General features: G+C 40.5%; 2 protein-coding genes across 5 annotated transcripts in view; both read left to right on the top strand.

Moving 5' to 3' along the window:
* Nucleotides 1-5,416, top strand: part of TMEM87A (transmembrane protein 87A) — a 38,885-nt gene extending 33,469 nt beyond the window's left edge. For 2 of the 3 annotated variants that reach the window (XM_027553635.1, XM_027553634.1), the window contains exons 18-20: nucleotides 1,500-1,555; nucleotides 2,054-2,084; nucleotides 4,148-5,414. In XM_027553635.1, coding sequence (XP_027409436.1) covers nucleotides 1,500-1,555; nucleotides 2,054-2,084; nucleotides 4,148-4,189 — 129 coding nt within the window. In that variant the 3' untranslated portion in view covers nucleotides 4,190-5,414. Of the gene's footprint in view, nucleotides 1-1,499; nucleotides 1,556-2,053; nucleotides 2,085-4,147 lie in introns of all 3 variants that reach the window. The other variant, XM_027553636.1, reaches the window with a different exon arrangement.
* Nucleotides 5,417-7,132: 1,716 nt separating this feature from the next.
* The window catches only part of VPS39 (VPS39, HOPS complex subunit), a 47,022-nt gene continuing 30,645 nt past the window's right edge, over nucleotides 7,133-23,509 (top strand). The window contains exons 1-2 of one of the 2 annotated variants that reach the window (XM_027553624.1): nucleotides 7,133-7,354; nucleotides 15,320-15,385. In XM_027553624.1, coding sequence (XP_027409425.1) covers nucleotides 7,282-7,354; nucleotides 15,320-15,385 — 139 coding nt within the window. In that variant the 5' untranslated portion in view covers nucleotides 7,133-7,281. The remainder of the gene's footprint in view (nucleotides 7,355-15,319; nucleotides 15,386-23,509) is intronic. The other variant, XM_027553623.1, reaches the window with a different exon arrangement.

Below are 23,509 nucleotides of genomic sequence, written 5' to 3'. Positions count from 1 at the left end.
CTCTAACTCTTGGTGGAGCTTAGCAGTTATGTACAGGTCTTAGTGATTTTTTTTTAACCTATTGTATAATTAACATTTTTAAAAACAGAGATAGCAAGAGATTCTGCTATGTCCTAAAAAAGTTCCAGACCATACTGATGTTTTTGTGTAATGGTTTTCATCAGTGTAATCATAGCCTCATTAATAACCTAAGGTGGTCTTTTTTTGTAGTAAAGATCAAGATTTTTTCAGAACTATAATGAGATATTACCTCATTCTGGTCAGAATGGCCACCATAAAAAAGTCTGCAAATAACAAATGCTGGAAAGGGTATGGAGAAAAGTGAACCCTCCTACATTGTTGTTGAGAATGTAAATTGGTACAGCCACTATGGAGAACAGTATGGAGGCTCCTGAAGGGGTTACTGTATGACCCAGGGATCTTACCCTTGGGCATGTTTCCAGACAAAACATAATTCAAAAAGATACAGGCACTCCCCCTCCCATGTCCATAGCAGCACTATTCACAATAGCCAAGACATGGAAACAACCTAAATACTCATCAACGGATGAATGACTAAAGATGATATAGTACATACACACAATCGAATACTACTCAGCCAAAAAAAGAATGAAATAACGGCCTTTGCAGCAACATGGATGAACAGATTACCATACTAAGTCAGTCAGAAAGGGAAGGACAGATACCGTATTATGTCACTTAAATGTGGAATCTAAAATATGATACAAGCAAACCTATCTATGAAACAGAAAAAGACTCATAGAGAACAGACTTATGGTTGGAAGTGGGGAGGGGTGGGGGAGGGAAGGATTGGGAGTTGGGGATTAGCAAATGCAAGCTGTTATATATAGGATGGATAAACAGCAAGGACCTACTATATAGCACAGGGAACTCTACTGACTAGTCTTCAATGGCCTATAAGGGAAAAGAATCTAAAAGCAAGTGGATATATGTATCACTGCTTCACATTGCTGTACATCTGAAACTAACACAACATTGAAATTCAACTATACTCCAGTATAACATTTTTTAAAATCCTCTAATAAACCATAATGGAGAGAATATAACTGAACACTTTGCCATATAGCAGAAATTAACACAGCATTGTAAATCAACTATACTTTGATTTTTTTTAAAGAAAAAAGATCAAGATTTCTTCAATCAGCTTTTTTTTTTCTTCAGAACTGTGCATTCACTCAACATTTAAAAGGACTTTACAATTTATTTGATTTTTTAAGGCTCAAAGCTTACATGAAGTAAGAACTCTAGGTATTACACTATTGAAAAGAAAGCATTTAGGGATATAAGATACCATTTTATATTTCGTATATATAGTTTACTTTTTCAAATTAAATTATTTGACTTCTATGTTTTCAGTCCTGTTATGTGAATATACTAATTCAGAGTGACAGAAGATTAAATTGAGACCTCTTTAGATCCTTACTTGAGATGTATATTTTGGTGCATTTTAGTAACATCTGGCATTTATGTGTTCTCAGCAGGAAGATGATTTAAAGTGGGTAGAAGAAAATGTTCCTTCTTCTGTGACAGATGTGTAAGTTTTTGAATCATTACCACAAGAATACTTTCTCAAAGTAGTATTTTATTATTTTAAATGAATTGAGCTGAAGAACATAGTAATGAGAATGCTTGTAGTTAACTCTGAAAGTAAAAGATTAAATTATTGGAAATAATTTAAAGTATTAAAAACATTAAAAGATGTTAGAAACTAAAAACTAGGATTGATGTATTAATACAAATGAAAGTAATCCAGATTGTTCATTCAGATGACATTTCTGCTCAGAAAGATTTAGCTATAGGTCTTCCTAAAATCAGTGGGGTAATCCTTTTGGAATTTTTGAGTTCCTTTCGATGTCTATAATGTTAATTAAACATTGGTCCTATTAAAGTCCATACAATTTTAGTAACTGATTCTTGTGGGGTTTTTTGTCTTTTCCTGAAATGTCATTAAATTGTACTCATTATTCCACTATTCTTGATGAACCATTTATGGCTTTATTTTACATTTATCAGTTTGTTTTTCTCTCTGTAGAGCACTTCCAGCCCTTCTGGATTCAGATGAGGTTAGTAATCAAATAATATACACATAAACTTTGTGTCATTCATCAGTCTTTTGTTCAAGAACACTGATTTATTTGACTCAGTAATGGCCTGGTTTTGTTACCTACTATCAGTACTCTGTGTCACTATTTACAGATAATGAGGATAATTAGTATACTTCTGATGTTTATGTTGTTGCAGTCCATGGGGTCACAAAGAGTTAGACACAACTTCAAGACTGAACAACAACAAAATGTTTATGTTGATTTTTAGTCTTCTAATATGGTTCCATACACTTCGTCTAGAAGGTTTCTCATGAAGTCTTATATAAGACTTGCAGTCTGAGTTCATGGAAACCTCTTCTAGACATGTTCTGAATGTTTAGGTTATCTTGATTTCAGAAAGCCTTTTAAAAGCCTTTGCCCATTGTGACTTACTGTATTGGATTGACTGTTAAAAAATGGTTTCTTCACTTCCCACTGACCTGCTGTGTGGTGCAGCACAGTGTCAGATGCCTTAGCTGTTCTATGCATTCAATTAACTGAGAACTCTACCATTCAGACAAGCCTGCTTACAGAACATTTGGCTTTTTGTGGTGTATTCTCAGTTCTTTCTCTTGGGCGCCACCTTCTGCTTATAATGGGTTGGCCTTCAGGACTTCCCTTTTGGCTTCAACTTTCTGGATGTCCATATTTCAACCAGAGAGGGCTGAGGATGTGAAACCCAGCTGTGCTGTTCAGGGAATATGTGTTTATTGTAGTACTTTTGGTGGCAGACTTCATGGTTTTATATTTTCCTGTATAAAAAAATGGTTCAAGAACTTAAATGAATTACAAGAGAAACAGGTAAAGGACTAGAGTTGAAGAATCTGACTCTTCAACAACATCAGACTCTTCAGCAACATTGGAAGCTAGAAGATAATAGAACAATGTTATTTGAATTCTGAGAAAAATTATTTTCAAACTAGAATTCTATACTCAATTATCAATTGGGGATAAAATAAAGATGTTTTCAGTCATGCAAAAAATAAAATAATTGACATCCTACGTGTGCTTTCCCAGGAAATGTATTCTAAAATAAAATCAGAAAGTATTCTAAAGTAAAATTAATATGTAGATGTTTATTCATAAAATATATGAATATGAGGGAGCTATAAAGAGAAAGACTTTGGATCCAGGAAATCAAGGATCTGACACAGAGGCAGGGATAAATTCCTAGGATGATGATGTAAGAAATTCTCAGTGACAGCTGAGCAACAGGTTTGGAGAGCAGTTAGTCCAGAATGGAACAGGAGAACAGAGCTTCAGGGAGGGGTATTTCTAAGAAAAAAATGTGAAAAGGATAGATTTTCTGATGTAATTGATAATATTGCAAAGGGATTTACAGTTCTGTCAGAGTTTGGGAAAAATGAAGACTATTCTAAAGTAAAATTCCTGTGTAGTTACTGTGAAATTTAATAGTATTACATTAATCCTTTCAATTGAAACAGCATATTATAAATAGTTTTATAATCAAATGTAATTCTTTACATGATTTTAAAAAATTATAATGGAAAACACATAAAATCTACCATTCTAACCTTTCTCAAGTGCAAAGTGTTAATTTATATGTGCATTGTTGTGCAACAGATGTCTAGAACTTCTTCATCAAATGTAATTTTAATCAGGATATACTGTAGTTTGTCTATACAGTCTTATATTTTTGGACACAATTCTTTCTAACATTGTTACAATAGCAGAGATGGTAGAAGCTAAATCTTTGCCCATATCCTTGACTCTTTCGTTAAGTTAAATTCCTGAATCACAGGAGGTACACATTTTTATTAAGGCTTAAGTGATTCTAAAATACACAGTTCCTTTTGATTTGTGGCTTGTTGTCCAGAAGCCTAGAGATTTTGCTTCAGTTAATCTTTGGACTTGGACATCTGTATGTTTCAAAATCTTCATAGATGATTAGGAAGCATTGCTCTAAATAGCTAATGAACATAAGCAAGTACTTAAGAAAACCTGGGATCATTTTTGTAAAAGATATTTGGAATGTAGACCATTTAAAATTAATATACTTAAAATAACTTTTTCCTCCCTAGGAACGAATGATCACGCACTTCGAAAGATCCAAAATGGAGTAAAGAATGGGAAGATTTGCAACTGAGGATCGCTAGGACCTGAAAAGAGATCAGCTTCTATGTTAGTCACTGCACTGCTCCATGGGATTAAAGGAGGCAATGAGATCTTGATCTGTTCCTTGATCTTTGTGCACTGGAGCTGGTGAGAGGTGTTGGAACAAGGAGAATATTCTCTTGAAAACAAGTTCATAGGATGAAAACAATCTACAAGTTCTTTATTTGCAGCATTGATGCCCCTTTCCCTCCCACACCCTGACATGGATGTTTATGCAACTTGTGTATGTTGTTCCTAAACCTTCTATAATGTTTAAATTGTTTAATCTGTCAAACTAAAAAATTTAACATCCTCTGAAGAACTGTGACATCAACGCCATAATATGTAATATCCAGGAGCAACTGCCTGTAATTTTTATTTATTTAGGGAATTACATAGGTGATGGGTGAAATTGTTAATTATCTTTGCGTTTCCTGGGAAGCCAAGGTTAAATCTTGCAGAGGTAGTTTAGAGGGGGGGAAAAAAGAAAAGTCCTGCGTTAAGGAGCCACAGTTCTATCAGTGATTAAAAGAGCAACAACAGACAACAAAGGGAGAGAGAGAGAGACTGTTACAGTGTGATTTAGATCATTTGGAGAAGCAAAATCAAGTGCAATTTTGTTTACAAATGGTGTATATTAAAGATTTTTCTATTTCAGATGTACTTTAGAGAGAAATATTAGCTTAACTCTTTTGACATCTGCTATTGTGACACATCCCATTGCTGGCAATGTGGTGCACACTCCAGAACTTTTAACTACTGTTTTGTAAGCCTTCAGGGGCAGCGTTGTGGAGTCCTGGGCAGTGCTCTGTTTGCCTTCATGCCTTTCCCTGGGTGTTGTACTAGACGCAGAAAGGCACTCCATCATAAGTGCATGTGAGCGAGCACCCTGCTAAAGGGGTCATAATGCTTCAGAAGCAGGAGCTAATATAAAGGAACAGGTCCTTCTTTTCTTAAACAGTTTTTTCTGCATGAAATAATGTGGAGGCCCTGGACCGCTGCTCATTTTTTAGGATTGTACTTGTATCTGGTGTTGGCTTAGGGATGGTTTATAAGAAACATCACAAGGTGATGGGATTCATTTGAAGCACTATTATTTGTTCGAATGATTTTGTCCAATTTTGCCTTCCCAAGATTTTTTGTTCTACATAGAAAGTTCATGCCACTTTTTAATATTAAAAAGTTTTAACAAAATTCATGTTTTTGTCACTTTTTTTCCAAGACTTTCTCTGAAGACCCTTCTTTCTCCACACTCTCACTGAATTTTCCTTCCTTGGTTTTTATTCTATATTGTCTTATTTTCTGTTAAAATCAGTGACCATGTGACTACAATCTTCACTAAAGTGTTTATATAACATTTCTCTAGCTGTTTGGTATGGTGATTAACAACAACAACAACAAAAATCACCTAGATAGTATCTCTTAAGAAACAATACAAACTGCCTATTCTCGGGTTAACCTATTTGCAAACAGCTGGTATTAACTTTGTGTGCTTCTGTTCTTCCACACCAAAACTCAGCAAGTGAATAGTGGTCATAATGCAGCAGGATAATTGGTCATATATTTTTGAAACTGGTTAGATATCAATTTGAAACAAGGCAAAAACCCCCATTTTTTGTTTTTTTTTTGAAACACCACATGGCTTGCAGGATCTTAGTTCCCCCACCAACAGTGAAAGTGCTAAGTCCTAAGCACCAGACTGCCTGGAAATTTCCAGAAACCTACTGTTACAAGCAGGGGTGTATAGCACAAATTCTATAGCCTGGTAATTCCATTTTCTCATGACGTGTTAATGTGATTGGCTGTAGTGTATCAGTTCTTAGACTAGGTTCAGAAGGAATTTATATTATCACATTGGCCTGTAACCAACTTAAGAGTCTACATTGTTTGTTTTGGTCTTGAACTGGAACTACAAGGAGCAGGCCTTCTAGCAGAACAGCTGGTAATTCTACATTTTCAAGGTGTTCAGTTCTATGGGGAAAATTAGCCCCAAGATTTCTTCAGCAATTTTTGTGTTTCTTACTACTTGAAAATACTTCATTTGATTATCAGAAACAGTATTTGATAAAGATGGGACAGTATTCCTCATTTACAGATGAAGAAACTAAAAGTGACCAGGGCTGTAGGGTTTTTGTTTTTTAATATGGTTATATCACAGACTCACTCCTTTTTTCTTTTACACTTTACTTTAAACCAAATGCTTCACTTCACAGCATACTAGCTGTTTTCTTGGGGGTAAACGGCCAGATACAGATCATTCTTGCATTCATTCTCAAACTTTAAATAAAAGTTCATGGATTCACCTTGGGGACTTAATAAAACACAGTTGGATCACCACCCACCCCTCCCGCTTTCAGTGTTTGAGTCAGTAGGGCTGGATGAGGTCTGGGACTGCCTTTCTAACAAGTTCCCAGGTGATGCTGACCTAGGGACCATACTTTGAGAACCACTGGCCTCGATAAGCCCCTAAAATAAAATATAAGGGAAAGTTACTGCGAATTAGTTGGGTTTATAATGGTAATACTAAAAGTACCATTGATTGAGTGCTTAGAATGTCAGCTGTTGCTAAGAGCTCACAAGGTTAGGTACACAACACTACCGTCACTTTCCAGATACAGAACTAAGGCTTCTAGAGATTGTTTCTTAAACGCCACAGCTCCTGAGCTCATTTCCTAAGTAACAGGTCTCCATCCCAAGTCTAACTAACGCCAAAGCCTGAATTCTTCATCATGCTCTGATGCCCAAAACAGTTCAAAGATTAAGATCCCTTTTCCACCTTGTTAAACCCATGACCACTCGGGCTCCACGATGGTCCAGCGAAAAACGCGAACCCAGGTACCAGATCACTCCTGGAGATTGCGCTAGGAACCGGGGCGGAAGGGGCGGAACTTCAGCTGCGGAAGGGGCGGGCTTAACTCTGCAGGAAGTCCGGTGTTGTTGATGGCTCTATTGCCCAAGGGCCAGTAGCCGAGGTCCCCACTCTTCCCTGGTCCTGATTCCGGCCCCACACCCGACCCGGCACAATCCGGTTGAGGCTGTGGTGGCGACTGCGCCTGCCGCCATGCACGACGCCTTCGAGCCGGTGCCGATTCTAGAAAAGCTGCCTCTGCAGATCGACTGTCTGGCTGCCTGGGGTGAGACGAGGGGCCAGGTGGGGTCAGCGCGGGAGCGGCTGAGACCTTTCACGAGGCTAGGGAAGTGGACGGCCTCTGGCTGTGTGGACTCTGGTCGGGTGTCCTCCAAGAGGGGCCTAGGATGAGGGGAGGCAGAGCACTGTTGACAGCGAGGGCGGTGGAGCTGTTTGGCCGATCTCCGGGGATCCAGGCATTTTAGGGATGTTCACCTGCCCTTGCTCTCGGTAGGGAGTTGGGGGTGGAACTTTCCTTATTAACTACTCAGTTTTGGCTCATTTCTGTTCCCAATAAGTCTTTAGTTTGGGTAACAAAGTTCCACAGAAGTTTTCAGACTGCTAGGGGCTTGAACTCGTCCAGACTGTGTTGTTTTCCAGATGAAAGACAACACTGTTTTGCTTTTTGTTTGCTTGTTTTGCATTGAGCAAGTTAGCAGCTATGTCTTTTTCCCCTTAATGGCCACTCATCACTTACTTCTAACTACTGTAGCTAACTTGTTACTCTCCACTTTTAATCTAGCCAAGTGGTTGATTGTCTCATAATCAAAATGCCCAAGTTACCTAACTCCTATAAGTAGAAGAGGGTCATTTCAGGCTGTCAGGAAACCTAACCCATAAAACGTTGCATGATCCACTTGGGATTGGCCAGTACAGAAAGCAAGATCAGGTGTCTCTGTTCTAGAATACAAATGGTTTCTGAAATAAACCTTGACTCCTGTGAACATTATGCTCCTATCCACAAGTGTTTGTGTGTCTGATAACCAAAGACCAAACAGAAGTAATTTCAGTCTTTCCTGTTAATGTCCAGGTCCTAGAAATCAAGGTGGCTCAGAACCTTAATCAGATCTTACACTGAGCTGAGTATCATGATGGGCTTGGTGGAATCTTGGTGGTAGCTGGCATTCTATTCATTGTCATGGACAGTGCCACTCAGTCAGAATTCTTCACATCCTTTTCAGTAAGGTACCTTCACTACATATCTTATTAATGTGTGCACCCCCGCCCCCACTCTCCCCCAGCTGCCATGGACCTCTTTTTTCAATTTTATTTTGTGAAATATAGTTGATTTACACTGTTGTGTTAATTTCTACTGTATAGCAAATGATTCAGTTTTACATATATTATACATTATTTTTCATCTTCTTGTCTGTTATGGTTTTCACAAGATACTGAATATAGGCCCCTGTGCTATACAGTAACAGTGTGGTTGTTTAGCTCTGGGACTTTTTAAAGTCACCACCTCCATAGCAATCTGCCCTAGGGTTAAGGAGAGAATCCTACTTCCTCCAGGTATCTCAAGAAAACTTCCACTTTTCTGTCATTAAATGCTCTCAGTAAAAATTTAAAATAAGTAGGGGAGGAAAAAAAAAAAGAAATTGAAAAAATGAAAGATCTGACACTCAGCACAAAGGGGATCACTCCCCTGTTTCTTTGTCAAGTGTGTATTAAGTGCCTGCATGGGCCAGTCTCTCTGCTAGAAAGAGGAACCCAAAGATGAGTAAGAAACAGTGCCTGTGCTCCTGGGACACACAGTGGCAGACAAAGAAATGTGAACAGATTACAATACAAGATAAATGATAACAGAGACTTATGCTGCCTAATATGTGATCATGGAGGGAAGGCTAATCCACTCAGCCTCGGACATATGTTTCTGAAAAGGATGGATACAGCCGCTTGCCACACTCCACTTAGCTTGTCAGAATCCTTGACCCTGATACCCTGTGGGACTAGTAGTCCACATATTTCAGGCTCTTTTACCAACTGCAGTTTGTTACCATAAAGATTTTCTGTACCTGTGCTTTCCAGAAACAGCTTTTGAAATGGTAGGTAGCTTTTGGCCTGTCTAAACTCCAGCAAAACAGGAGAAACACCTGTTGCCTACGAGATTGATGCCCTAGGTATTGGGCTGTGAGAGGCCATTTACTGCCTTGTGCCTCAAAACTACTTTATTTTCAGGCTTTAGCCGCAGTAAATAGTGCTGTTTCTAGTTTTTACCCCTTCTGTCTACATTGTGACCTTAGGTGGAAAGTTCATCCAGGAACCTCCAGGCTTCTGGAGGGCCAGACAGTATTTGAGCTGGATGATGTCATAGAGCCACCATAATCCCATCTTCTGGGACATGGAAGTGAGGAAGATACTGATGGTGATGAGGAGGAGGAGGAAGACTTCTCCTGAGTTGTAGAATCCGTACAAACTCCAGAGTTGTAGAATCCAGCTGCCTCTTCAGCATCTTCATTTGGATATCTGGTTGCATGGCCAAAACAGTTCCTGACTTCAAAACGTGCCCGTCCCCCTGTATCCCATTATCTCTCCAAACAGAAATGGCATTTCTGTTTACCCATTTGGCTAAACCCCAAAGCCTTGGAATTATCCTTGACTTCTCTTAATCTCTTATACACCACATCCAATCCATCAGCAAATCTTATCTGTTCCACCTCCTGAGAAATTCTACAATCCAGTTGCTTCTCTCCATCTCTACTGTTCACTGCTGTTGATGAAGGCACCAGTCTTTCCCATCTGAATGACTATAATAGTCTTCTGACTCATCACCCTGGGTTTGCCATTGTGCTGTTTGCAGTCTTCTATCCACATAGAGGTAGAGAGATCCTTTGAAAACGTCATCTATTTGCATCTCTCCTCTGCTCAAAACCCTCCAGTAGCTTCACATCACAATTGGAATAAGTTCCAAAGTCCTTAACATGACTGGCAACACCTGTCATGATCAGGCCTCTAGTTATGTTCCTGGTTTTTCCCTGTGGTCTTATCCCTTGCTCCTCTCTGCTACTAGTTACATGGTCGTTCTTGTTCCATGAACACAAAAAGCATGTAACTATCTCAGGGCCTTTGCACTTGCTGCTTCCTCTGCCTGACAGTCTCTTGTCCTAGATACATGGCTCATCCCTCATTTTGTTTGCTGAGATATCACATAAATCAGCAAGACCTTCCCGAGCTATTGTGTATAAAAGAAAATGCCACATCCACCAATGTGCTACTCTTTTGCTCAGCCTTATCTTCTTATCATAGAAGCCTCTTACTGCTATTTTATGTTATTATTGTCTCTGTCATTCCATATTAGAGTATAAGTTCCTTCAGAGCAACAACTTCATTTTGTACATAGGTTTATTTACTGTGCCTAGAAGAGTTCCTGACTCATAATGGATACTTATTAAATATTTGTTTAATTGACTAATAGTAAGGGCTTTCATTGTTGAGTACTAATAACAACTCCATTTTCCAGAGGAAGAACCTGAAAATTTAAGTAGTTTTTCCAAGGTAAATTCAGTAAATCATATCTGATTCTAGAGCTTGGTTCTCAAACTTTAATGTATATTAAGAGCCTATAAAAAAAATGTAGGTATGTGTGTGTGTATCTGTATGTGTGTATACCAAATCATTTGTATTTGTTTTCCAAAGAAACAATGGAAAAATAAGTCAAGGTTGATTAAAATGGTTACTTACAGCAGAAGGAAGAGAACAAGGTGAAGTGGACAGGATGGACTTTTCATAGTTTTAGCTTTGGAATTAGGTAAATTTCTCATATAATGAAAAAATTTAAAAATGCAAATTTCAGGGCACCACTGCAGAATCACTGCATCAGAATCTCTGGGAGCTTGGCTCAGGACTGGGCATTTTTAATAAGTCCAAGTGATTCTGACACTGCGAATTAGGGGCTGCTGCTTTGAGAAACACTGTTCTTTGCCCTGTGACTCAAAGAAGGGAAGTGAGCACTACCCTGTTCATCTCTGTACTCCCTGCCATGTTCAGCAGTGGGGGTTTATCGCATGCATTTGGACTGAGCAGCACTGTTGGATCAGAGAAGGCAATGGCACCCCACTCCAGTACTCTTGCCTGGAAAATCCCATGGATGGAGGAGCCTGGTGGGCTGCAGTCCATGGGGTCGCAAAGAGCCAGACACGACTGAGCGACTTCACTTTCACTTTTCATTGTCATGCATTGGAGAAGGAAATGGCAACCCACTCCAGTGTTCTTGCCTGGAGAATCTCAGGGACGGGGGAGCCTGGTGGGCTGCCATCTATGGGGTTGCACAGAGTCGGACACAACTGAAGCAACTTAGCAGCAGCAGCAGCAGCACTATTGAATGGGGAGCTTTGCTAGGGTAATTGTGAGCTATAGGGCTCCACCTTCCCTCCCAGGAGGAATGGTGTCTGTGATCCTGTGGCTCAGGATTAGGCCATTGGGAGTTTTCTAGGGCTGACTCTCCTTTGTTTTTGCCTGTGTTGCCCGTTTGTGTAGTGTGTTCCACTTTCTGACGTGCAGTGTTGAGTCCCAGAAGAGACTGTCCACCTACCCCATGCTCTGCCTGCCCTGCAGGCTTTTCACGTTCAGTGTTTTGCACGCACGGCTATGTTGTCTGGTGACATAGAGCATGCGTGGGTTGGTCCTCTGGTCACCTGAGCCTGGGTTGGTCCTCTGGCCTTGAGTTGGTTCTCTGGCCACCAGAACCCCTGTTGACTTCTGTAACCAAATCAGGCCTCGTCAGAGCTCTATGCCATTGTTATGTCTGGATGATGCACTCGTTTTCCTTGACTTTGAATATTAGAAATGAATATGTGTGTGGTGCTTTTACTAGTTAAAAGAAAGTGTTTCAATACGTTGCATGTATGATCAATGCATTTTCGTCAGCATCTCCAGAGGAATAATTGAGAAGGGTCAAATAAAATTTCAATTAAAAATTTTTTTAAGAAGTTTTTTCTCTTAATATTTATTTTATTTGGCTGCATTGGGTCTTAGTTGCTGCATGTGGGATTCCCGTTGCAGCTCTCAGGCTCCAAGGCATGTGGGGTCCTAGTTCCTCATCCAGGGATCAAAGCCTTGTCCTCTACCTTGCAAAGCAGATTCTTAACCACTGGACCACCAAGGAAGTCCCTCAATTAAAATTTTTTTTAATTTTTCAATAAATGCATTTGATTCCGTTTAATCACCAGTAGAGTAGACATTTGATAGAAATGTCTATTGGCAAATAAACATTTCAGTACAAATGGAAAACACACCCTTGGAAACCATGCTTAGGAGTTTGGCTTCATATTTTGGCAGTCCAACTTCATGAGGATTTTTTAAACCCCGATCTGACAGCATTGGAGATGTGCTTTAAGGTCAGAGACAGCAAACACGGAAGGACACACAGCATGAGACCGGCCGAGGGGTCCCCGGGGACTCTGGGAGACGGCTGCTGCCAGGTACCTTGTAGAGGTAGAGTTGATAGGCCTTGCAGACCTGGGTAGTTGATGCACCTGTTGAAAGAGGTAAAGAAAAACGGACACTGGCAGGTGTTTGGGGGTCACAGTGGAGAGGATGGGGAAGATGGTGAACATTATGTTGCCCTTTTTGCTGTAGGTTTTTGTGTGTAAGTGAATTTTTAAAAAATTTTGTTTTATTTGTATTTGAAATATTAGTGGGTGTCCTGAAAATCAACTTTAATATTATCAATTGCTCGGTACAGTGATATCTATTAATGTAAGTAAAGTTCTAAACGTAATGCATTTTTCAAAGCAGGCCTTGTGAACTGCACTCGTTTTTGCCCCATGTTCTGCTCTGACATACATCACCAGTGTTCCACTGGAGCTAGTGTTATTTCTCGTTTCCACTTACGTCATTGAGAGCACACTATCTTACTTTCTGTGTCCTGCCTTTACTTTAAAACCTAAAAGAGGACAGAGTCATTATCTTTTTCTGGAAGACTAAGGACATCAACCTGGAGTGGCTCCAGACCTGTTTTATAAACATAACCGTACTTTTCAGATAGCCTGTGGCTAACACCCATTGTTTTGAGATGAGATGCCTTAATAAGTGCATCATAACATGTGCTTCATATCAGGGCTTCCCTGATAGCTCAGTTGGTGAAGAATCTGCCTGCAAATCTCCCTGGTTTGATTCCTGGGTCAGGAAGATCCCCTGGAGAAGGGATAGGCCACCCACTCCAGTGTTCTTGGACTTTTCTTGTGGCTCAGCTGGTAAAGAGTCTGCCTGCAATGTGGGAGACCTGGGTTTGATTCCTGGGTTGGGAAGATCCCCTGGAGAAGGGAAAGGCTACCCACTCCAGTATTCTGGCCTGGAAAATCCCATGGAAAGTCCATGGGGTCGCAAAGAGTTGGACACGACTGAGCAACTTTCACTTTCAGCATATGGCTAAGGGTAAGACAAATTGGGGTTGGGATCCTGTCTCTGCTACACATGTCTTACTAAATGTGTGACTCTGGACAAGTTACTTATTCCCTAGGCCTCAACTTCCTCATCTATAAAATAGAGATTTAAGTTAAGGACATACTGGAACTTCCCTGGCGGTCCAGTGGTTAAGACTCCATGCTTCTACTGCAAGGGGAACCAGTTCCCTGGTTGGGGAACTAAGATCCCACATGTAGTATGGCCAAAAGTTTTTTTAAAAAAGAAAAAGGCATACTTCAAAGGATAGTTGTTATAGCATGTGATAAGTGCTTAGCATTTCCCGGAATACAATGCATCCTCAGTAAAATTTGTCTATGCCATTATCCAATATTTTCTTTTACAAAGGATCTAGAAGTTTATGAAGGGAATGAGTGACCTTTATGTTACAACATCAAAAAGCCAAGGAAATATCTGTACATGCTTAATTTAGCTTAATTATTTAATATAAATCTATCAGGGTAATTATTTAAGTCCTTTTAGAACCTTTTGACTTTTAGCCAAGACCAGTGTCTCCCAAAATGCTATCTCTAGACAAACATTATAAGCATTGCCTGGGGACTTATTAGAAATGCAGATCCCCAGGCCCACTTCCAGACCTACTGAATCAGAAACTGAGGGCAAGGGCTACTAATCTATTTTAATAAATCCTCAAATAATTCTGATGCACATCAAAATTTAAAACCAGTAACCAAGCCCATCTTTTCTTTCTTTTTTTTTTTTTTTTTCAGTAAGAGCTTTATTGAATATAATTCATATACCATACAACTCACCCATTTAAAGTGTACAATTTGGTGGTTGTCAGTACATTCACAGAGTTGTGCAAATATCACCACAGTCAGTTTCAAAACGTTTTTGTAACCCTGAAAAGAAATCCCATTTCTTTTTCCCCAAGCCCACTAGCCCCATTCTTCTTAAGCCCACCAGCTCTAGGCAACCACTAATCTTACTGTCTCTCGATTTGCCTATCCTGGACATTTCATGTAATATAATAGAAGCATGCAACATGTAGCCTTTTTTGTCTAGCTTCTTTCATTTAGTATAATATTGTCAGATCCTTCCGCATTATAGCATATGTCACCACTTCATTTCTTTTAATGACTGGAATATTCCATTGAATGGATATGCCACATTTTGTTTATCCACCCATCTGTTGGTGGATACTTAGGCTGTTTCCACCTTTTGGCTATTGTGAATAACACTGCTATGAACACTTATGTACAATTTTTTGTGGGAACATATGTTTTCGTTTCTATGATGTGTATACCCATGGGTTTTGGAATTGCTGGGTCATACAGTAACTCTGTGTTTAGTCTTTTATGAAACTGTGAGATTGTTTTCCATAGGGCTGCAATTTTATTTTCCTGTGAACAATGTATGAACATTCTAGTTTCTTCACATCTTTGTCACACTTGATACTATCTGTTAGACCATCTTTTGAGATAGTCCTGTAAGCTTCATGTGCTATGGCACAGGGAAACATACCTCGTCTTATGTTTATGCTACCCATTTGATGATTTTATAAACTTCTATCATATTTTTAGTCAGTTTCATTTTGAAACAATGAAGCTGGCGGCATTTTTCATTCTCTGATATGTCTCACCTACTTCAATAAATATTGTTTTCAATTATTTGATTCTCAAACATTTCTTGAATATAAACATTTCTTAGTTTTGCAAAACACATATTATCAAAGCCAACTCATTTTCTCAACCCTTTGATTTCTGATTATAAGCCCCAACTAAGGAAACAGGGTCTTACTAAAGCTGATGGTCCTTTTCTTTTTCAGAGGAATGGCTGCTTGTTGGAACAAAACAAGGTCATCTTCTTCTCTATAGGATTCGGAAAGACGTTGGTAAGTGGCAACTTTTCAGAACCAAGTAGGAAGTGGCTTACTACTCAAGTTAAAAAAAAAAAAAGGTAGTCAACTGGTATACAGCTGTGAAATCAATGATTACTGGACCATTGAAAAGGTGAGTGGGGGTTGGTGGTAGCACAGTGGAAGAGCGGGGAGTGGGGAGAAACTTGTGAGACTCTCAAGGGTTTTCTCTTTTTTTCAGACTATGTTCCCATATCACCTTCTGGGAGGTGGGGCTGGATGTGTTTTCCCTTCTCACTTGTTGGAGACTCAGGCCAGAAATAAGAAATATTACAGGAATAGAATTCTTGTGTAAATGGTGTGATAGAAGGGGAAGAAAAGTTAGGAGCTGTTGATTTTAAAGATCGTATTAAACTTCTTCAGGGCAGGCTAGGGCAGAGAGGACCTGGGTTTAGTCAGGCTTTACTTCTCTGACATGTGACTCTGAGTAGGTCCTTTCCACGGTCAGTTTCCTCTTCTATAAAGTATCTCACAAAATTCCTGGGGTCGGATGCAAGGACTTGGAAATCTAAAACTTTAATTGAATATTTCTGTCAGTAAAAATGTAGAAAGTGAAAGTCGCTCAGTTGTGTCCAACTCTTTGCGACCCCATGGACTATACAGTCCACGGAATTCTCCAGGCCAGAATACTGGGATGGGTAGCCTTTCCCTTCTCCAGGGGAACTTCCCAACCCAGAAATTGAATCAGGGTCTCCTGAATTGCAGGCAGAATCTTTTACCAACTGAGCTATCAGGGAAGCCTCTAAAAGTATTTGAAGTTTATTCTGTTAGAGTGCCCTCTAGTGGGGAAGAAGCATCTCACTCCCTTTTCCTAATTTTATTTCTGTTCTGTTTGTAGAAAATTTATGTTTGTATATTATACCCTGGAGATACATACTATAGGAATAAGCTGTTAAAGCCAGAGTAGGTTGAACCATATAAAATTGTCATTATTTGGCTATATTCGAAGAAACAGAATTTCATGGCTTTCAACCTGGTATATAACTTTCCATAGTAAATAGCTTACTGTAAGAGTGGAAATAGAGCATTCTCTTTGGAGCTTGTAACAAGGGTAACATATTGGAGAAAAAGAGCATCTTACCGGGTGTAAGGGAGGAAAGAATTCTTTTTTACTCTTACCCATCTTAGGTTGACTGGATGAGGAGCTGTAAATCAGAGAAGCACCAAGACAAAGGAAGAGGACTTTGAGTTTCTAGAGTGGCAAATTATGGGAAGGCAAATATATGGGGAAACTAGCTGGAGATAAAGTTGTTGGTAGATTGCTCTGGTGTAGTCTCTAGGCTGATAAGGGTCTAGAGTTGTCTCTAAGTTAAATGTTGCCCTTGGTAGAGAGGGGAGAGAAGGGACCTTTGTAAATTTATGTCTTGCTCTTTGGCAGATGGGGGAGGGTAGAGAGCTTTTCTTGTATCTGCTGCACCTCAGTTACCTTCAGCTCAAAATAATCTTTGTGTCAGAGAAGCATATGTCAGGGTGGTATATTCTGCTTCCCTTCACTGGTATAATAGGGAAGGAGGATGGTAGTCAAGTTCAGTGGTGGGGTAGGAAAGGAAACCAGAAGATCAAAATAGGCCCCTACACATGAACGAGTTCTATTCCAAGAGCACGTTCGTAAGTCCTGTTTGTTTGTAAGACCAACAAAGTTGGCCTGGGTACCCAACTAACACAATTGGAGGGCACAGGCTGCAATTTCAGCACAACCTGACGCTGATGGAACGCACGTTTGCATCTTTGAAAGTTCACAACTTGAATGTTCGTATGTAGGAGACATCCTATATTTCATTTCAAGTTTTTTAACTTTAAATCAATAGTCTGCCAACTTGTTCCCAAAAAAGGACTAAATGTTACCCCAAAACTGGGTTCGCCTCTTGGTGGGTGTTGAGCAAAAAGACACAAGCAAGAAAGAGAGTGGAAGAAGGAAGGATTTATTACTTGTTGCAACTAAGGAGAACACAGGAGATCTTTCCCAAAGCAGCATGTCCCCAAGCAGCAAAATTGGGAAAGTTTTTTTAAGTTAAGGGACTTGGGTAGCTGAGAGTTGAAGCTTTAGTTGAGTGAAGTCAAGAGGGTCTGAGAAGATCAATATCATTATCCTTTTGTGGGGGGGTAGTGGGGACAGGTGTTAAATTCTGCAAAATCTCAAGAAAGTAGGCTAATCTTTACCATTGAAACAGAACTGGGAGTCTTGATACCTGCTTGTTGTTTTTGCTGTTGTGACTTTTCTTGCCTGATAAAGGTTTGTTCTTTTGTTCCCTTAAGACCATTATTACTGAGACCTGGCAGGGACAAGCACTGTGGTCAGGTTTACATTACACAATGGCTTAGGGGAAGAAAAATGGCTTCTTTTATGTCAAGAAAACCATGACTGATTCTCTTTCTCTGGGAGCCCCTATCTTATCTACTTACAGAAATAGTAAATATTTGGGGCTTTTCAGGTCATAAGGTCTCTGTCATGGTTATTCTGCTACTGTAGCAAAAGAGCATGGATGTGGCTGTGTGCCAGCAAAGCTTTATTTATAGAAACATATGGAGGACAAGGTTTGACCCCCAGACAGTACTTTGTTGGCCCTTGCTTTACATTTTTCAAAGCCAGAATATTTGTATTCTGTGATACCAACCCAGTCTATAATTTAAACATTAAACCTGCCTTTGATTTTATTCAACATTAAGCAACTCTGTTTTGACCCTTTACTGTGGGCTCAGATGATGTACAAGGCAGGGAGATAAGAGAATCTAATATTCTTATCCCAAAAGATAATCACTTCTTTGTGCCATCATTCTGATAAAGTAACTTGTTTAATATATCATTTCTGTATAAGTGATGAGGAATTGAAAACTGGACTCTAAAAGTAAACTTTTCAACATAGTATAGGCTCAAACTGGTAATGTTAATGTTAATCTGACTTGGAACCCTGGTGGTGATTGTTCCTTCCCCAATTCATCATGTAACCCTTGACAGGTTAGTTACTTTTCCTCAGTTTCCCCACAGGTCACTGGGATAGCAATATTAACTTACCTTAGTTAGGAAATCAAACTCTAATTAGAAGCCTCACTTCTCCGTATACCCTTAGAGAACAGCTCAGTTCTAAGCCACTTCTGTTCTGTTTATCAGCCAGAAATAGACCTGGGCCTCTATGAATCAGCCATGGAACTAGCTGCATTTCTACATTTGAGATATTCCAAACTAAAACCACTAGTTGGCATTTTTTGGGAGTTCCAGTCCTTTATATCTCAGCACAGAAGGAATTCAGCGAGAAGCACAGTAAAAAATAGGGAGTGATTTATTAGAATAGGACACCTGTGAGACTTACAGTCGGGTGGGCAAGAGGGTGCTGTACCTTAAGAACTTAGTGGGCTACAGTTCTCTAATCAAAGGAAAAGTGGGGAGAGGGGAAAAAGCCACCTTCTTTCTCATTCTTGAGCAGATCTCACACTTCCGTCATCTGCTCTTCCTCCACGCCAGGTCGGGGAGTTTTCTTGTCCTTTGTGGTCAAACTGGGACTATCATGGAGCGATAGAAGGGAACAAAATAGGCAATAACATATGCTAAAAATGGCAACATATCTGAGGTTTCAATATAATGTCACTTTTTCCTCATATTTTTGTTTTTAGTATTTGCAGAGGAGTGTGACCTAGGAATCATTAATTCATTGAGCTCACTGGGCAAGATGTGTGTCTCATGCACCATTGTTTTATTGTTTGGAGGCATGTTTCCTGTTTCTCTTGGGTGATTTTGTGGTTCCCAGGTGGTGCTAGTGGTAAAAAACCCGCCTGCAGATGCAGGAGACATAAGAGACCATAGTTTGATCTCTGGGTCAGAAAGATCCCCTGGAGTAGGACATTGCAACCCATTCCAATATTCTTGCCTGGAAAATCCCTTGGACAGAGGAGCCTGGCAGGCTACAGTCATGGGGTTGCAAACAGTTGGACATGACTGAGGGGGCTTAACACACATGTGCTTAAACAAACCTGCTTTCTTGCATGGTCTTTAGTTTACACGGGGGTCTCCCATACTTTTTTCTTTACTCACAGTCCCCTACTGGGATTAACTATTGAATTACCTAGTTTGTCCCTTTACTCTCTCCCTATCAAAACCTTGATAAGTTTTCAACTAGACTATCTTTCTGAGGAAAGGGACAGAGTGGGTAATAAGATTTCCTGGAAAGACTGGGATGAACGGGACTTGGACTCCAATCTGATCTGAGCCCTCCCCATCCTGTGAGTTCACAAACATCTCTCGGCTTCAGTCGACTCAGAAACTTCAGTCTACTGGTATCTTAAACAGAGGCTTTAGATTACTTCTCATCTAAGGTCTTAACAATTTTATGTTTACTTCAGTGATGCTTCACCCTAGAGCAGTAGTTTGCACAGTTTGGTCTTGTGAAGGAAAAATGTTACGTGCCATAACAGTGGACAAAGGATGTGTGACCCTCAAGCCATCAGCCACTGCAGCCTCAAACTGTGCACCCTGAGGGGATTCAGAAGGGAGGAAAACAGTATATGTGTTTGCGTGCTCAGTCGCTTCAGTTGTGTCATTTCTGACTCTTTGCAACCCCTTGGACTGTAGCCTGCCAGGCTCCTCTGTCTATGGGATTCTCCATGCAAGAATACTGGAGTGGGTTGCCATGCCCTCCTCCAGGGTATCTTCCAAACCCAGGGATCGACCCACGTCTCTTATGTCCCCTGCATCGGCAGGTGAGTTCTTTACCACTAGCACCACTTGGGAAGCCTGAAAAACAGTATACTGGCCCTAAATGGTTAAGGTGCGTATCAGAGGAATGATTTCAGTGAGTCCAGACACTTGGAGAAGGCGATGGCTCCCCGCTCCAGTACTCTTGCCTGAAAAATCCCATGGATGGAGGAGCCTGGTAGGCTGCAGTCCTTGGGGTTGCTAAGAGTTGGACATGACTGAGCGACTTCACTTTCACTTTTCACTTTCATGCATCATTGGAGAAGGAAATGGCAACCCACTCCAGTGTTCTTGCCTGGAGAATCCCAGGGACGGGGGAGCCTGGCGGGCTGCCGTCTGTGGGGTGTCACAGAGTCGGACATGACTGTAGCGACTTAGCAGCAGACTCTTGTATCTTCCCATACATAGAAAAGCACTAAATTTGAGAAGTCTGGTTTTCTTAAATAGCAGTTCTTTTGATGTTTGACCACCTGGTTTTGTTTTGTTTTCGGTCTGAACGCCTATATATCCTGGCTCTTCCTGAGGTCCTGAGCAAGTGTACAGAATAAAATATAATTCTCAACTTTTAGGTTGTGCATTTTTTTTCAGTCGACAGTTTCCAGACCCCAGGAGGTTTCCCACAATCCTTTCAGAGGATCCACAATGTCAAAACTTAAGTTCACACCGTAACACTAAAGCATTATCATTTTTTCATTGACGTTTATTGACATTTGCACTGATGGTCTAAAAGTAGCGGCAGCTAAAACTGCTGCCCCTTAAAACAAGTTCATGACAGTGTGTCAAAAAAACTGGGGCACCACACTGACCTAGCAGTTGTATTTCTCCCCCGTGTATGCTCACAGTGGTTTTTTTCTTTTGCCAGTTTCACCCCTGGTGACTCAGACGGTTAAGAATCTGCCTGCAATGTGGGAGACCTGGGTTTGATCCCTGGGTTGGGAAGATCCCCTGCAGGAGGGCATGGCAACCCACTCCAGTACTGAGGAGGGCATGGCAACCCACTCCAGTATTCTTGCCTGGAGAATCCCCATGGACAGAGGAGCCTGGTGGGTTGCAGTCCATGGGGTTGCAAAGAGTTGAACATGACTGAGCGACTAAGCATACATGTTCTGTGAGGGGCAGTAAAAAGTATTAGTTTTATTATATCTTGCCGTTGAGAACACCTCTTCAATAATCTCTGTGGTGTAATGGGAAGTACAAGTAAGCACTTCTGCTGCATGCAAGGTATGCAGCCCAGTGACCATCTCATGGAAGAGTTCTCATGTGATTGTTGGGAGAAATGAGCTGAGCTGACCGTCTATTTAATGGAGCATCAGAATGACTAACAGATAGATTGTGGTTTTTCAGAGCATTTGGGTGTTTGGTAGATGTTTTCTCAAAAATGGAACAGTCTCTCACTTCAAAGAAAACAACTGGCAGTAGTGTTACTGATGATAAAGTTAGAGCTTTCAAGAGAAAATCAGAATTGTGGAAAAATTGTATCCAACCCCATGAACTTGACAGCTTCTCAGTACTGAAAGCTTTTTCCGATGAGACTGGGGCACTGAGCGTGATTTTTTTTTTTTCTCAATCTTGTAACAAAATGTGTCAACATTTGGAAAATCTGCATAACTATGTGAACCAATATTTTCTAAACAAAGCATGAATAAAAGAGCCATTCAAAATGTAAAATACACCAATGGACTGTAACAGAAAAGTTCATTAATAGGTTTCAGATTCCAGATTGCAAGAATCTCCATTTGTCAAGTTTTGGTCTAGCATCAAAGATCCACAATTATCTGAAAAAGCTATTAAAAAGCTATTCCTCCCTTTTTCAACTACATGTCCACATGAGGACAGATATTTGTCATATACCTTAACCATACAGTGTAGCAAAACAGATTAAATGCAGAAACAAATGTGAGAGCCAGCTATCTTATGTTAGTGGAGTGAAAGTCACTCAGTCGTGTCCAACTCTTTGTGACTCCATGGACTATACAGTCGATGGAATTCTCGAGGCCAGAATACTAGAGTGGGTAGCCTTTCCCTTCTCCAGGGGATCCTCCCAACCCAGGATCGAACCCAGGTCTCCCACATTGCAGGTGGATTCTTTACCAGCTGAGCCACCGGGAAGCCCAAGAATACTGGAGTGGGTAGCCTACCCCTACTCCAGCAGATCTTCCCAACCCAGGAATTGAACCAGGGTCTCCTGCCAGACCTTAAAGAGATTTACAAAAGTGTAAAACAATACTTTTCTTTTAAATTTGGAAAAATAGTTGTTATTCATAAAAATATGTTATTTATGCTAATATGTAATGAACTTATTACTGTTATAAGTCAGTTAATGCATGTTTTTGAGGGGCTTCCCTCAGTGTTTCAGTGGTAAAGAATCCGCCTGCCAGTGCAGGAGACAGATTCAATCCCTGACCTGGGAAGATCCCACATGCTGGGGAGCAACTAAGCCCTTGCAACACAACTATTGAGCCTGTGCTCTAGAGCCTGGAAATTGCGACTACAAAGCCCACCTACCTAGAGCCTGTGCTCAGCAAGAAGAGAAGCCACCACAATGAGAAGCTGGCACAGCACAACTAGAGATTAGCCCCTACCCACCGCAACTAGAGAAAAACCTGTGCAGCTACAAAGACGCAGGATAGCACCCCTCCCCACCAAAATACATGTTCTTAGAATTTCTCAGTTTTAATTTCTGATGTAGTGAACACTGATAGCTGTAATCTATGTAGAAGTTTGATCCTCAGTAATTTTTAAGATGAATGGGTCCTGAGATCAAAAAGTGTGAGATTCTCTGTCCTAGATAATTCTGCCTAGAAAGAGAATTGTTAGAGGTAATAATGTCCTTTTCAAATACAGAACTCTTTATCAAGCAGTAATGGCTGATTTTTTTTCCCTTGTGAAATGTAATGACGTAATACAGAGTAGGTTTCTGAATCGCCCACAACTTCAGGGCCCCGTCTTCATCTCCTCTTCTTAGGGACATGTGGAGGAAGTAAGAGCGGCTTTGGTGGCGTGGGCCTTTGTGGCTGCTCAGAGAATCTCCACTGACTTGACTTGCACGGTCAGCAATGTACATAATCTCTCCTCTAGCTGGGAGGCAGGTGACAGGGTGCAGGCTTTACTCAGGCTCCACGGAAAGTCAGCCCTGAGTTTGCCTCTGGGCGGTCTCTCACCAGCTGCTCTCTAACTGCTTGACCTGTCAGGTCTCTCAGAGATGAAATTGGAATAATCCTCCTTCTTGGGGTGGTCATGAGGTCACAGAGAATACACATAAATTTTAAAATCTAGAGTTGTTGCTTAGTTAATCATAGCTGCTATTATCGCTGTGATAGTTATTCCTTTTGACCCTTTGGTGGTTTTTGACGCTAAGTGTTTTGGTCACCCCAGCAAGATGGGCTTCACGTGTTTTTAAGGCCTATAACTTT

This window comes from Bos indicus x Bos taurus, chromosome 10, assembly GCF_003369695.1.
Source record: "Bos indicus x Bos taurus breed Angus x Brahman F1 hybrid chromosome 10, Bos_hybrid_MaternalHap_v2.0, whole genome shotgun sequence".
NCBI classification, from domain to species: Eukaryota; Metazoa; Chordata; class Mammalia; order Artiodactyla; family Bovidae; genus Bos; species Bos indicus x Bos taurus.
This window is presented reverse-complemented; position numbering and strand designations above follow the sequence as displayed.